We start from the raw sequence: 15,221 nt of genomic DNA, 5'->3' as shown, positions 1-15,221 counted from the left end.
TTCCATCTAAAATGTTGATCGGGATTATATAACCCACTCAAATTATGTATTGGGATTATATATCCCGCTCAAATTATGTATTGGGATTCTAAATCCCACCCAAAAAACGGATTGGGATTATATGTCCCAGGATAAAAGGACGAATTCAGGATTTCCAAGTATGCAGTACATAATTATTTTTAGTCATCTTTCAGAATCTGAAAAAGGATTTTCTCTAACTATCTTGGTTTCCGAAATAAAACCCCGTCCCGAAAGGGTTAAAACACAAATAAGTATATATATGTTAAGTTTATTGAATCAATTGTTTTCACCAACTACTGGCTTGTGCCGTCATATATGGGTTGGGCTGGGGCCCCAATCGACGTCGAAATAATTAATTTCCAAAATCATTTACATATTTTAACTGCAAATTAAAATCTATTTTTAGATTTCACATATTTAGATTGGGATTATTAAATTTAAGGTTCGTCTAGTTTTTGATAAGATTCAAATCCAATAATTGGTTTGTTGCCTAATATTAACTAATTCTATTATCTATGTATATGAATAAAATGATTATTTTACCTCAATAACATACAAATAGTCAAACGCCAAGAAGGCATTTTGTTATTTTCAGAATTTCAATGGAATAAAAAAATGGAAGACTTTATCTTAATTTGTGTTACATTTATTTGTGATATTGTTTCGCACCGAACATAATATTGATCTCAAGGCGCGCACTTTTGTATCCAGCTACAGTTTGTAGGAAAGTTAGACACACATAATCTGGTGGACCTGGCCGATTAAATGAGTTCATTTTTATAACTCATTCCAAATGATTGGTAACAAATTGTAATAACAAGAGCTGTAAACGTTTTTAAATGAATTCAAGAGTCCATTTAATTGGACAATCAAATACAGATCAAATCTTTTTCTAATTTAGTTAAAAATAAAAAATCATCATACACAGGAAATCACCTCTATTAAATTACTAAATTTTGGAAACTTATCACTGATGAAACTGATTATTCAAATATATGAATCAGTATTGGAGCGATAATTCAGTTCCGCTCAATCGGATAACTAATTAAATACAATGTGAACATATTTGCAAATATCATTATTGGATTTGTTACAACTTAGACGTCACTGACTTCACTGCAAATTAAATTACATAAATAGTTTTAAAAATAATTCAATCCAACATAGTGAGACTTTAAGCAACGTAAAAATACCTAGAGTGATAGACCGTTTAAACATAGCGCCTTTCTATACGAAACTGGAAAATATTCCAAAATATCATTAGAACACTTTGAATTCTCTAGCCATAAAACGTACATATTGGAAACTTAGCTTGATATCTAAAAGTTTTTTAACTATATTCTAAAAATAATTAACATTAAAAAATATATAATTCATAACGAAAATAAAATAAAAAAAAACAATCGTCACATAAAATCGATTTTGCGAAAGTCTAAAACATCGATATGTTGATAGTGCCATAAATGTATCGCCACCTCTAGATGGTTGCGAGTTTGCGGGCATTTTCTTTATTATTTATTAAAAAACAAAGTTCATTCTTTTCTTGGCTAATCTTAAAACTAATGAAATGTTACATGACGTTATTGTGTCCTGTTTAAGCCTAAGTGGCAAAGGAATTAGCTTTAAAAAATTTCTTGTGAGTGTTAATGCAAAATAAGCACACATGTGAACTATTACCATCATAATTTCAGTGAATTTATATTTAGGTCTCAAATGTAGTGGACGAATTTGTACATCCCTGTGAGCGTTCAATTTTTGACGACATAATTGGTACATTAAATTACCTCAATGAAATTGTGCGGTTTGCTAAATACTTTGGAGACAACAATCCACATGATTTATCCGACTTTAAGGAAGCTGAAGGTGCGTGCAACTTAACTCAATGACTTGATGTATAAATGATGCTATAAGTTATCATCAATAGTCGAGTCGAGCTTTATCCCTCTGTATAACCCTATATCATAGTTATTAAAAGAAAAAATCGATGAACTTATTGCATTTATTTGTTTATATACTTACAAAGTTCGCAGCACTAGAATTTTTTACCTTTCCCAATTCTGTATTAATTACAATTTCTCAAAGCCCATTTGGAAATAATAAATTGAGAAAAATATCAAGGATTGAAAGGCAATATAAAATTACGAAATCAAGCGAGATCACGGCAACTACATATGTATGTACATATGCATGTATGTACATATGCATGTATGTACATATGCATGTATGTACATATGCATGTATGTACATATGCATGTATGTACATATGCATGTATGTACATATGCATGTATGTACATATGCATGTATGTACATATGCATGTATGTACATATGTATACCTAAAATTATCATCGCTTCTACGATCGAGAAAGATTTACAAATAATCAGTCAGACTGTGGTAGGCTTGCATTTTTTCTTCAAAATTCCGTTTATTTCCAATAATTGTTAACCTTTACATTCATAAAAGTCTTTCAGGTAATGAAATAAAAGTTTGTTTATCAAAAAACACGTTACGATAATTGAAGGCAGATCAATGAAAAGTGAACAATTAATCTGTGTTTATCCTTAACAGTAGTTATTTTACATATTTAATCTATTTATTAATAGTAGCAATTTGGTTTTTTTTTTTGTTCGCAGAATATTCAAATGGTTCTTATTTGAAGAATTTTGCAAAAGGTATTGAAATTGCTCTCGAAGAATATTACAGCGAAATAGCACGACTTGAATCTTATTACCAAAAGAATTCAACAAACTCTCTTTTGTATATTCATAACGCCTTGGAAACGCAAAAACCTGTTATCCTTATTTTGCGCAAACTTATTATTGATGCTAGAACCCAAGTAAGATCTCTGTAATTGATATTTGAAAAAACCGCTTGTAAATTGTATTAATCTTATAGAAACTTCATGGCTGTGGACTATTGCAGAATCTGCGAAACCAACAACATGACCAAGTTGATGTACGGATGAATCACATATTTTCCAAGTACGTCACGAATTTATTGAATAATTTCTGGAATTAATTTTGTATAATTTGTAGAATTACAAAACCAATTAAATTGGTTTTCTACTCACACTTGGCTCACTGGCTGCTGTTGGGGATGATCGATGATCCCCACAATGAATTTTTTATTAGCTATAAGCATTCAAATGAAAATGCAACCAAAACATCTTCTGAAAAATCGATGACAAGCAGAACTTACTTGGTATAATTCTAATGCTTCAAGTTACAAATTTCCATATTAAGTACGGAATTTTTGATATCTTTACAGTCTTCGGTGTCAGAAGAAGATATATGGCAATATGAAATTAATATGGCTCAATTGCCATTGTTTGTGTCAACTATTTTAGCCGAGAAAGTGTTATTTGTCGGTCAAACGGTGCTCCTGTTTAAGGTAGATCGCAGAAGACATAGATCTGAATCATGGACAGCTAAAACGCATGGATCATATTGTGATGATGTCAGTGAACTTTGGGATGGCAAAGAAAGCGTTTTCTCCAAAATGATTGAGGATCTGAATGACGAGAATAGAATCGATGTGATACGCTTCGAAAGCGTCATCAACGATATCAAGAAATTCGTTAGTCAACGTCTATCCGATATAGCGGTTATTGAAGATAATTTGGTGCATCAAATGTGTTTGATAAAACACTTTTATCTGTTGGGACGCGGTGAATTTTATTTGGAATTTCTGCGTCAGATGCGTATTGGTGCCAAAGGGTTTTCCAACAAAAATGCTAAGAGCTACACCAGAGCTTTTGAGGTACGAATGTATTACTTATGATTTTTTTTTCAAATCTTTTATGTCAGATTTAAAATGAATTTTTGCAGATTGCAGCCAATGAAATGGGAATTGTCGATGAATTGGAGAACTTTACTTTAAGTGTTCAAAAACATTCCAATGATTTTGAAGACAGCTGCGAATTTGGTATATGGCAAAATCTCCATCTGAAATACAATTATAAATGGCCATTGAATCTATTGTTTTCACCAACTACGATGGAGCGATATAACAATGTGTTTCGTCATCTGTTAATTATTCGCAAGCTTCAATATGATCTTCAGCTCGTTTTGGGCTCGTCACAAATGGTTTGCCAAGACGGGAGCCCGAGTCGACGTCAAAATAATGAATTTCCGAAATCATTTAACATTCTTTTTGGATAACCTACAGTATTATATACAAGTAGATGTTCTTGAAAGTAAGTCAACCGATGTTATATATTTATTTATAATTTATAATTTTTTATCACATTTTAGGTCAATTCAGTATACTCATTAACGTAATTAAAAATAAAGCAGATTTCGAAGAGATTCAACGAGCGCACTCAATATTTTTGGCTAATGTTCTCTCACAATGCTTTTTACTGAATGATTTAATCGACAAAAAGAAAAATAATCAAACAACGATGCAATCTCAAAACCCTGTATACGGAACAATTCTTGAAATATTTAGTATATGCGAAAAATTTAGTCTTTTAGATTCAATAGAGGAGGATACATTAAAACAAGTTATTACACTTGAAGAAAAGTAAGTAATAAATAAATATCAGCTATACATATTTTCACTGTCATTTAAAATATATTTTTAGATTTCACGTATCAATATTGGGATTAATAAATTTATTGGCCAGTATTAAAAGTGCATCAAGTTTTGGCCCGTTATCGCAGTTTTTATTAAGATTGGATTACAAACATTGGTTTAGTGCTGATAAAACTATTAAATCCGCAGCATAATTTTACTCAAAGCTGCAAGCGTTTTATGTCCTCCATACGGAAATCACTTCTGGAATTGCAGATTAGTAACTAAGTACTCTTAAATCCAAATGAATAAAATGATCACTTTACCTTAATACCAGAATTGTTCGCACTTCGTTAGGAGTCAATCGCCAAGAAGGCATTTCGTTATTTTCAGGATTCCAATACTCGGACAGTTCAGAGACTTTATCTAAATTTAAGAGCGTGGCTATTTGTGAAAGGCGTGTCATCTTGTCACGCACCGACCATGATGTTGCTCCAGTTAAATACGCGCCCAAAGCGCGCACTTCTTGGTCCAGGACAAGACCACCAAGCTGCAGTTTAAAAGAAAATTAGACACTACATTGCACTCACAATTAGTGATCAACTCACCCGATTAAATGAGCTCTTTTTTATAGCTCGTTCTAAACGATTGGTAACTTCTGTAGCCAATATGCTTACAAGTGCATCATAATTACGAGAACTGAGAGCGTTTTTTAAATGAATTCAAGAGTCCATCCAATTGGACAATAAAATACTGAACAAATGTTTCTCCAGCTTCGTATGTGGCTAGCTCCTCCTAAATACATTAATAATACATATAAAAAATGTCTAAAACAATAATAATAAAAAATCAACAACTCAAGGAATTTACCTCTGTTAAATGATGGCTGTAGTTCAAAAACTCGTCGACCCAAGGATTTAGGCGTGGCCGAATTGCACTCGATCTTAATTGCTGTATGCCAAAGTCAACAGTAGCCTTCAATGCATCGCGAACATTTTTAAGCTCTGTCAAACAGCTTTCTAAAAGTTGACGCTCGACAGCACTAATACCTGGGAATGTACCTGATATTTCTTGTTCCATGGTCTGCCAGAGGGTCTCGATGTATTCAGTGGACATATCAGCGTTATTCAACTGCACAATAAAGTTTGTACGATTGCGATCTGCATCACTTGAGTGTAGTTTTCCCTGCTGTAAGCTGGTCTGTATAGCATTATAGGCTTGAGCTAAATCAATGTATCCCGACGGATATCCGCTTTTTAATGGTGCCTTCAGTGCACTCACAAAATCTCCATCCAAGCATGAGGCCACATTATTAATGACAGCACAAATTCCATTAATTGATTGCGTTGTTAGAGAACGTCGAATTGATTTACGTAATATAAAGAAAACATCATCAACTATAGACGAACACTGTTGTCCCGCTTCATAGGTATCAAGACCAATGGCTTTTAAAACACTTTCCTCCATAAAATATCTAACAATCAAAATACAATTAGAAACATTATAAACATCGAAAAACCACTATTAATTACCTCTCAAAAAGTAAATACGTGCCTAAAATTTCTTGCATTTGTCGACTTAAATCGCAATCCTTTACAACTTGCTCATATTTATCTAAGATACTTTTTTGGAGTTCCTTGTCCTGGAAACATGCCTCAGCATTCGTCTGCATTTCAATTAGAAAGTTCATCTTTATTACGTCGGATATGTTGAATATATTGGCTTACCTGCAATCGACGTCGCATAAATCGAAAAAATAATTCTATTCTCGAATGCATGACTGTAATTTCGGCAATGATAGAGTCTATATCCTTGGGATTCAGCTTATCTATAGATCCTCCAGATGGTTTTCGATAGTGGCCCAACGAGGGTATACTATTCCCGGCAGAAGTTGCGCTGTTCTGTCTAAGTGCACTTTCATTCACTTGTCTAATACGATACTGAATCTGTCGATTCTTATTAAATTCCAGCAGTAGGTTTTTTACTTCAATATCACATTCTTTTTGCAATATTGTTATCATATTTAGCAAGGACGTAGAGCTACAATTGATATTTAAAGATACTCGGGGCCGTTTTTCATAAATCAAACAATTACTTACTTTTGTCCATAAAATGCTTCAATTATAGGCTGATTAACTTCGATAACTCGTGCGAAATTCTCTAGAATTGCAGTTAAACGATCAGCATATGCCAAATGAAGACGGCGTTTCTGCCTTAGCAATGTCCTGTGTGTTGCGCAACTCTTTTTGTGCCTTTGCCGATAACTTTTGCGAAATATAGCCGCAGAACTTTTCAATGCCAGTGCGATGACAGCCAACTAAGGGAAATATTTTAAAAAATCTCTCGACAGAAGCTAAATCATCATTTTGCACTGCCTCATCAAATCTTTTGGCAATCAATTCTCTCATCTTATCCCTGGCTTCCTCCAGAGTGTGTACTGCATCGCTCACCGACGTAATCGATCCTTGAACATCGTCTGCAGTGCGCTGCAGTAGCTGTTGATCCATTGCTAGGAAACGTGCAATGTGTCCTGCACCTTTCTCATACTCCTGCTCATTGATTGCCTTTACCACGCCTTGGCTGCATAGCTGTAGATCGATTAAATCGTGCACTCGCTGCTGACATTCAGAAGCGCGACATCGTGCCATATCCAACCGACGCACTTTTGCACTAACTGATTCTGCCAGGTTGGCGGTGTTACGATTTGCCTGTTCAATTTATTGGAATCATTCTCAACCGTAGATAGGGCAGTCATCGCTCTGCCAATTCCGCTTAATTTTTGCTTCAATCTGGCATTGCTTGGCTAACAGGGCACCAAGCTTGGCATTCGCTTCTTCCTAAATTTATAATCAGAAATTAATTTCCTCATTACCGAGCATGTTTAGAAAAAATGTACATACTTCTTTTTCAGCAATGCGCAGAAGACTCTCATTCACATTTTCGGTGGTGCTAATATCCCAATTGATTATCATATTTATGAGGTTTATGTCATTCATGTCGCAATGCATTAATTGAACAGAAAAACATGAAGCTTTGTTTATTATTATGAAATTTACGTGGCCGACAACCCAATGTTACCGCAGTTACTTTTAAAAAATGTACTACTTTTCTAACAATAAAAAAAAATGATTTGCTTCACATAAACCCTTTTTAAATTAAAAAAAAAAAATAAATAAAATAAACTGCAATTAAAATGACTAAATTAATTATTTCCGAAGCTGCTTTAAAACACAAACATGAAAGTACACATTTCCATAAAAATACTGTCTGCGATTTGGAAGTAAATTGTTTATATCAAAACATCTGTAATTTAACATTCCGGTAGACTTGCTATGTTAGGGAGCCGCTTCTCATTTCTGTTAAAAAGCATTTCTGTTGTTATTCCGCTTAACCTAAAATACGAATTGTGATTTTTACGGCTTGTTAATAATTTAAATAACTATTACTTTCAGTAATGTTGAGTAACTATTTTACAGAGTATGAGAACTTGGAGGTAACTGTGGCTCCGCTTGATATAAAATTTATTTAATTAGTCTTGTAATTCATCTTCAAATTTCGCACAGATCCACGAGCTCATGCTTAAGGATCGACCCCGACAAGAGGCGTATTACAATGCTATTGTAAAAAATAAGGAATTGTTTAAGGACAAAGTTGTACTCGATGTCGGCGCTGGAACGGGAATTCTCTCCGCATTTTGTGCACAAGCCGGCGCTCGTTTAGTCTATGCCGTGGAGGCGTCCAATTTGGCCACCAGAGTAGCTCTGGATTTGATTGAAGAGAACGGTCTCACTGAAACAGTCAAGGTAATCCACTCGCAAATTGAGGAATTCGTTCTGCCGGCAACAGCTGAGAAAGTCGACATTATAGTGTCTGAGTGGATGGGATTCTATTTACTGCATGAGGGTATGTTGGACTCGGTTCTTTATGCTCGCGATCATTTCCTCAAGCCGGATGGACAATTGTTTCCCAGTGAGTGCACAATTTTTGTAGCTCCTTGCGCGGTGCCATCGCTTTTTGATTATTGGCAAAACGTTGACGGCGTAAAAATGGAGCAATTTGCAAAAAAGCTGCGATTACAGAAATCAACGCGTCCCGAAATTATCCATTTGAAACCAAACGATTTGCTCCACGAGGGCATTGTCTTCCACTGGATGAACCTACTTGATGTGGATTCGAAAGATTTGGATGAGATACGTTTCAAGGAAGTGGTCTCGACGCAATTTGCCGGTAAACACCAAGGCTTTTGCATATGGTTTGACGTTCGCTTTCCTGGCGAAGAAGCTATTACTCTCAGCACATCTCCACTTGCGCCAGAATCCCATTGGAAACAGTGTGTTGTTGTACTTCCCGAAGAGAATTGCGAACATTTGGAAGAGAATTCTCCCGTTGCCCTTTACCATCCTAATGAAACGTAATCCAAATGACGCTCGAAAGTATAATTTGGAAGTGGAATTGCTTGATCCCAATGTAGAGGAACATCCGGTGCCTTGCTCATGTCACATGACCAAATGTATACTGACCGAAGCTCACCTTAAAATGATGGACACTTCATAGTCATAGTCGTAGTCATAAGAAATGAATTAAACAACACATACAATTTATTTACCTCAGTCAAAAATTAACATATATTCCATTACGCTTATCTAAACGTGTATAATTTCAAAACTATAACTCCAAAAGAGGCATTAACCTAATAGCCGTTGCAAACGGCACTGAAGCTCCTTGAGTGAGTGCTGCAGGCGATTCGTGTCCGGCTTCTGATAGCAAATATTCAAACACGCAGCAACGATGTCTTGTGCCTTGCCCAGTATGCGTCGTCTAATTAAAAGAAGTTTTTGTATTATTATTAATTGTAGTATTAGATCAGTAAGCGCTTACTTGGAACGGTACCAGATGGCCTGAGCATTGTCAGCCAGAAGAGTAACCACTCGGATTGCCGACTGTATCAAATGCCATTCATTGCCTTCGTTTGCCCAGATGCGTTCATTCATAGAAATCATTCTAATGAAATAATGTGGATTTAACAGTTATTCTTTTTTATCAATATAAGAGTAGTCAAATTAACCTTGAATAGTATTTCCAGCAGCAGCTCAATATCTAATTTCATTGCAAACAGTTTCTCAGGCACTGTTTCCTTCGGGCAAGTGCATTTGAACATGCTTTTATTTCCAACTCTCTGATGAGGAATGCAAATGGAAAGCAAGGACCCGACTCTCCAAACTCTCGAACTAAAACTTCAATTTTGGTAAAGAGTCTCGTGCTACGGTCTTGTGTCGAGCCTGCTGTATCCACGGCACTATTAATGATGTTACCCCAGACCGATTCAATTAACAATGGATCGTTGTGATTGGAGCAATTCAGTATCGACAGTTGGCATTCCCAGAGATCAAATCGCTCTGCGAAATTCTGGTACAGTTGTGTAATATCATAGAGCGCACAATTTAATTCATTGATAGCTTGTCGAGCCTCATGATTAGTGTTTGCCACCGGATTCATGGCGACAAGTACGGATTTCTGTACTCGTGCAATCTCCAACTACATAAGAAAGAAAACATTTAGAACAATAATACTACATTTTAACAATTTACACTTGTGTACCTTATCCTCCAACTCTTTCAAAAAGATGCCATTAGTTATGGAAAGAGCCAACTGTCTCATTTGCGCATGCACATAACCGCACGAACTAAATAGTCAATGCGTACATCAAGAGTTATGTTCTCAGTTCGAGTCATCGCCAGGTTATCAAGAATCTGGGCGGCCTGTGAGTGATGACCGTTCTTCTCGTAGTACTTCCACAATAAATCAATTAATTTCACATTCTCTGGATTTCGGCTGACGCTACGGCGTAGAAATTCGCCCAACGAAGGCTGCACCAGTTCCAATAATTCACTGTTCATATCATGTGATAGCAGCCATTCGTAGATCGTTACATGTACTAATGGATCCTTTATTCTGAGGACCTGATGTGTTATCTTTTTAATGGTCTGCTTCGACCTGTTTTCCATATCATGATGTTCGTGAGTTGTGTCACTATTTTGAAAGAAGTTTCTACTCTGATCCTGATCAGGTCTCCTGCTGACAACCGAATGATAAATATGGTCTAGCATGAGCTGCACCTCTTTGTAATAGTTCATGCTAAGAAAATAAATTATATTTAGTAATATGTAAATTTCTTTTTAAATGTAAAAATTACCGAGTTATGAAGCATGTGTAACCTTCGCGATCCTCTGGTGGCTCATTGTTGTTGTAATAATGAATACCGATCTCTTCTGGATCGATTTTCGAGGCACAGGTCGCGGATAATTCCACAACACCTTCATAAAAATCTACTGAAATAAACTGTTGACAAATACTGTGTAGGGGCAGAGTTGGAGCAGCATCTAGGCACATTTGCAATGTTGTGCAGAGCTTTTGTTCCTTCTCTGCTGCTGATTTGGAATTCTTTGCACTCATTAGTATTTCGGTTGCCTTATAAGTGACTTCGTCCTCATGTCTATATAGATTTGGACACAATTCTCGCAAGTTATCCGAGACATCGGTCACATCTGCTTTATCTTTGAGGTATAAATTGATCAGTGCAATAATGAGAAAAGCACACACTTCGGAACGTGTTACTAGCAAATCTCGAAACGTGCAACATCTGAGCATTTTTCTGATGCTCGGGAGTCAATTGCTGACAAAGCAACTGGAACTGGTGATCGTTAAGGATGCCCCACAATGACATTACCTCACATGCATGCTCTGCAACAAAAATGTTTAATTTACTATTAACTTGCACCAATGGAAAAACTTACTAATAAATTGATTCAGTGCAGACAGCGAGCGCTTCTCTTCGATCTGTGCCTGCTCGGTTAGGTTGCGATGTTCATTTATTGGCAACTGGGTGTGGCTCATCCTCACTGTATTCGATCTATTTAAATGACTATCATAAGGCATTCGTCTGCTGGCTATAAGTATAAAAAAAATGATATGAATACTTGCAAGATCTGAAATGGGATAAGAGGCTATTCCATACCAGATGAAAGATCATGTACTGAGTGCTTATCCAAGAAATTTCTTAACGAACGCAGTTCAATCAAGAGAATTGAACAATCTGTAGTTGTTAGCCTCGAGCATAAATTTTCATCAACGCAATGCAGTTTCCAAATGGGTCGCAGCATGCGCGACACAAACATATACAGTCCATCGTGTTTTGCTGAAAATTTTAACATTGAGTTATCATTGCCCGGCACAGCAGAGAGCTGTTGGTGCTGCGGAGGCTGTGAAACTGAAATTTCAATACATTAACAAAAAAAAAAAAACAGCATTGCATAATTACTTACTTGGACTAATTGGCTGAATGTATTGTGTTGCTCCACTATTTGCTGAATTTTGCATAGGAGTCGACATGAACATCGGCGGCACTCGATCCCTTCCTTGTGGCACTATAGTATTGTTAGGCATATTTCGATTGCTAGGATTCATATAATGCTGATATGAAGGTTCCCCACCGTACAGCATAAACGCTTGCGTTGCCCATAGTGCAATATCGCTGCCACGAAACTGTTCCGATGTGGCCAACAACAAGGCGGTAACACAGGCTTCTTGTTCGTTCTGGGTTTGAAAGAACATCTTCACCGATTCATGATGCGGTCCCTTACACGATACTAACAACTGCTGTAGCATATGAGCTGCTTTCAATAACTCCACAATATGCGTTCCTTGGTTCGTTAGCATGACCACTCGTCGGGGCGTACGTAAGTTGTGCAATATCGATGTTATGTTGGACACTATTGAATCCTTTAATTCGGCCAGACTCCATACAATGCCATCAATGCCTTCTAAAGTCGTCGATTCAACCAAGTAGGTAAAGTTGGTGAAAGGTGCCGAGCTCACCGACCACAGCAAATTATGGTCTTGTTGCCTCGTAATCATCAACATTGTTCCCTCACTATAGTGCGCCGCATGCAACTGTTTTGGTTTATTTGTGGTGGCGTTTGGCGTATAGCCAGGCGGCAGTCTAACATGCATTAGAAAAATCCCCTTGGAGTTTTCAGAGTCCATTTGCAGCGATGGAAGTGGTTGATTGCCAAAGTTATCCGAAATACTGTTTAACTGTTGCTGCTGGAGTTTAATCTCGAGGTAGAGAAATAAAGCCGCACACCGCACGTTGTTACAGCGACCAGGTGAATAAAACTCGAATCATTTGTGCTGAGTGGACAAATGGCTTTGACACCCTTAAAAATGGCTGGATCAACAGTTCTGAATTTAACGAACAAAATGATATTAGATTACTTTATGTAAAGAGGATTGACAATAAACTTACTTAATTAGACTGATTGCTTGACTCGCTATATCATTTTGTGTTATCCTTCCAAGCCGCCGTACAGTGGTACAGCTTTCACCAATGTGCCATGCTTCTACAGATCCCTTTTCGGTAAGTATATAAAGCAATTTACGGGTGTTGTCAATCACAATTTTCTCGATGGGATCCACCTCCTGCAAAAAAATAGGTTATAGTTAAGATGTTTGCTAAAACTTGGAGATACAACGCAATTACTTACCGAAAATACTTTAAGAAAACTTGGAACTATATAGGATACCAGCCCTTGCGAATGATTTATCTTCTTACACCGTTTGCCGAACCAACTGGACTCGGAATGATAGTCAATTTCATATAAACAACCATCCCGTCCACCTAAGAAAATTCGTCCATCGTCACTGCCCTGAATGACATTAATGGAACATTTTCTGTGCCAAGCACAAATAGTGGCTTATTCATAAGTTGCATTCCATTAGCACCAGTGGTTGTATCTGTATAATCGTGTTCGTCATCGAAAGTTATACCCAAAACGATCACTTCAATGGGAGTCGTTAGCAACAGAAGATACTTGACATCCTTAATAAGCACTCCTGCTTTTGGCTTGACCAGTCCAACGCTCACAATTAAATGACTTAATCCATCGTAGTAGGCAACGTCTCTGGCTTGCTCATATGTCCAAATATACAAATCTGAATCAATTGTTAGCCATGCTCGTCCAATCTCAGGCAATAGCCCATTAAGCAGTGGCATTTCATATCTGTGTGGATGAGCAATGTAATTTACTTTATTAATAGGTTCTTAATTAATAGGTTCAACTATTTACGCTTAAAATGTTCCAAGACTTCATTTGGTATTCCGGATTTTGTGAGCGTCCGCAGTTGTTGTAGGTTATGTGAATCGCTGGAAGTCAGTTGGGCTAGTGATTGATAGTCAAAGTCGTTGAGGCCGCTCATCGTTGCTCTGCCATGTTGGCTGACGCCTGTCAACTATTAAAATACATTCGATTTCTTAAAGTTTGCATTCTATGAATCGATCATGTTAATCTCGAAATTACCTCCAAAAGTTCTGGCTTGTGTCTGTCCCCGAAAGTCGTGACATTCCAGCATGTTCCCCGCCGTTTGAAGGACGTCTGGTGGCAAAGGTGTGGTATTCATTTTACTCAGCTTAGCTTTTTTTCTAAAACAATACGATAATTCAATATTTTGTCCACTAACGTTATCATCAAGAGCCAGCACTGAATTCGCAATTATTGCCGGTTTTGGAGGGAGCGCGACCCACGCCATGGACAGTGTGACCGTAAGTATTATTTCGAATTGAGAGCGGAAAATATACCGAAAATATCTTATTTGTATTGGTGCAATATTCAAATAATCTGGTAGAGGTACATTTTCGCAAATAGAGACCACATACAAATGTAAAATGAAAAGGCAGTACTTCGAATCTTTCTATTTGAGTACAATTCCCGGCAATAACGAAAAAAGTTGTATCAATACAGCGATATATGTATACTAATAGCCTATTTCCACTGCCACTCAGTTTTTATACGTTTCAAACCGACTTTTTTTCTTATATGTTTTTATAGCCTATTTCCACTGCACCCAAAACCTCGGTTTTTTCGGTTTTCTTCCGTTCAGGTCGAATGTTACGTTCGTCCAATGTGAAAACCCATAAGAAAAAAAAGTCAGTTCGAAACGTGAAAAAATGAGTGCAGTGGAAAAAGGCTATTACATGGGGCTAACGTAACATTCGATCTAAATGGAAAAAAACGAAAAAAAATCCGAGGTTTTTTGGAGCAGCAAGAATTTGTTTTGCTTTTTAGAACTAATCCACAAGGGTGCCAAACTCCTCCCATAACTCCTCCCCGCCAGCAAATCTACTTATGTACATAGCCCCAAACTGATGGCGATTTCTTTACTATTGGCAATGGCCTATACTCTACACTCCGTTAATTTTCCCTCCACTTCATCAAAATCCTCATAAAAATCCTGCAATTTTAGAAAATTTTCCATTTTAAAATCCACGTACTCTTTTTTGAATTGTTCGCCAACTCGTGTTTACATTTGAACAGCTGACATTTCAGAGCGGCCATATTGAAAAATTTATCGTTGCCCATATTTTTCGGTTCGTGCCAATGGAAACCCCGAAACGGGACTTTAAAAAACGTAAAATAAACCGAGTGAGGTGGAAATAGGCTATAAATATGCCTTGTGTAATTGCCGCAAATTAATAAACGTAGTAATAACACAATTTTGGGTTTTAAAGTGCAAATATTAAATTTCGATAAGAAAAATATTCGAACAAGTTGGCAGTCCCAAAAAAATTACCCAAATATGTCGTACATATTTTACCTGTGTGGCAACCCCCCAATAAACGTCAAATATTT

The 15,221-nt window shown here is 36.7% G+C and overlaps 4 protein-coding genes and 1 long non-coding RNA gene across 5 annotated transcripts; 2 read left to right on the top strand and 3 right to left on the bottom strand.

Moving 5' to 3' along the window:
* The first annotated feature begins 1,488 nt into the window (after positions 1 to 1,488).
* On the top strand, positions 1,489 to 4,751 carry LOC117566198 (gamma-tubulin complex component 4 homolog). Its single transcript, XM_052003438.1, is given in 10 exon segments — positions 1,489 to 1,657; positions 1,728 to 1,884; positions 2,655 to 2,857; positions 2,917 to 3,002; positions 3,057 to 3,222; positions 3,289 to 3,780; positions 3,849 to 4,088; positions 4,090 to 4,216; positions 4,275 to 4,545; positions 4,607 to 4,751. Coding segments are annotated over 10 exon segments (1,956 nt in total). The 5' UTR covers positions 1,489 to 1,588.
* On the bottom strand, positions 1,728 to 2,181 carry LOC127565365 (uncharacterized). The gene is made up of 2 exons (XR_007954692.1): positions 2,041 to 2,181; positions 1,728 to 1,975 (listed from the first exon to the last, which is right to left on the bottom strand). It is a non-coding gene; the product is annotated as an uncharacterized LOC127565365 (long non-coding RNA).
* LOC117566197 (conserved oligomeric Golgi complex subunit 4) lies at positions 4,362 to 7,634 on the bottom strand. The gene is given in 12 exon segments (XM_034245714.2): positions 4,362 to 4,800; positions 4,863 to 5,086; positions 5,145 to 5,249; positions 5,251 to 5,331; positions 5,407 to 6,010; positions 6,069 to 6,202; positions 6,264 to 6,576; positions 6,636 to 6,739; positions 6,741 to 7,237; positions 7,240 to 7,315; positions 7,317 to 7,373; positions 7,437 to 7,634. Coding segments are annotated over 12 exon segments (2,346 nt in total). The 5' UTR covers positions 7,545 to 7,634; the 3' UTR covers positions 4,362 to 4,757.
* Positions 7,635 to 7,802: 168 nt separating this feature from the next.
* Positions 7,803 to 9,090, top strand: LOC117566199 (protein arginine N-methyltransferase 6). Its single transcript, XM_034245716.2, is given in 3 exon segments — positions 7,803 to 8,029; positions 8,100 to 8,927; positions 8,929 to 9,090. Coding segments are annotated over 3 exon segments (1,029 nt in total). The 5' UTR covers positions 7,803 to 7,990.
* A 26-nt stretch (positions 9,091 to 9,116) lies between these two features.
* On the bottom strand, positions 9,117 to 13,988 carry LOC117566200 (nuclear pore complex protein Nup154; the record flags this gene model as incomplete). The annotated part of the gene is given in 18 exon segments (XM_034245717.1): positions 9,117 to 9,354; positions 9,415 to 9,548; positions 9,614 to 9,688; positions 9,691 to 10,071; positions 10,135 to 10,191; positions 10,194 to 10,671; positions 10,730 to 11,187; positions 11,189 to 11,277; positions 11,331 to 11,483; positions 11,552 to 11,803; positions 11,859 to 12,642; positions 12,645 to 12,777; positions 12,842 to 13,014; positions 13,080 to 13,261; positions 13,264 to 13,569; positions 13,572 to 13,595; positions 13,662 to 13,824; positions 13,893 to 13,988. Coding segments are annotated over 18 exon segments (4,071 nt in total), but the record flags the coding sequence as incomplete, so codon positions are not given.
* Positions 13,989 to 15,221: the final 1,233 nt, after the last annotated feature.

The sequence above is a fragment of the Drosophila albomicans genome, chromosome 2L (assembly GCF_009650485.2).
Source record: "Drosophila albomicans strain 15112-1751.03 chromosome 2L, ASM965048v2, whole genome shotgun sequence".
Classification (NCBI taxonomy): domain Eukaryota; kingdom Metazoa; phylum Arthropoda; class Insecta; order Diptera; family Drosophilidae; genus Drosophila; species Drosophila albomicans.
This window is presented reverse-complemented; position numbering and strand designations above follow the sequence as displayed.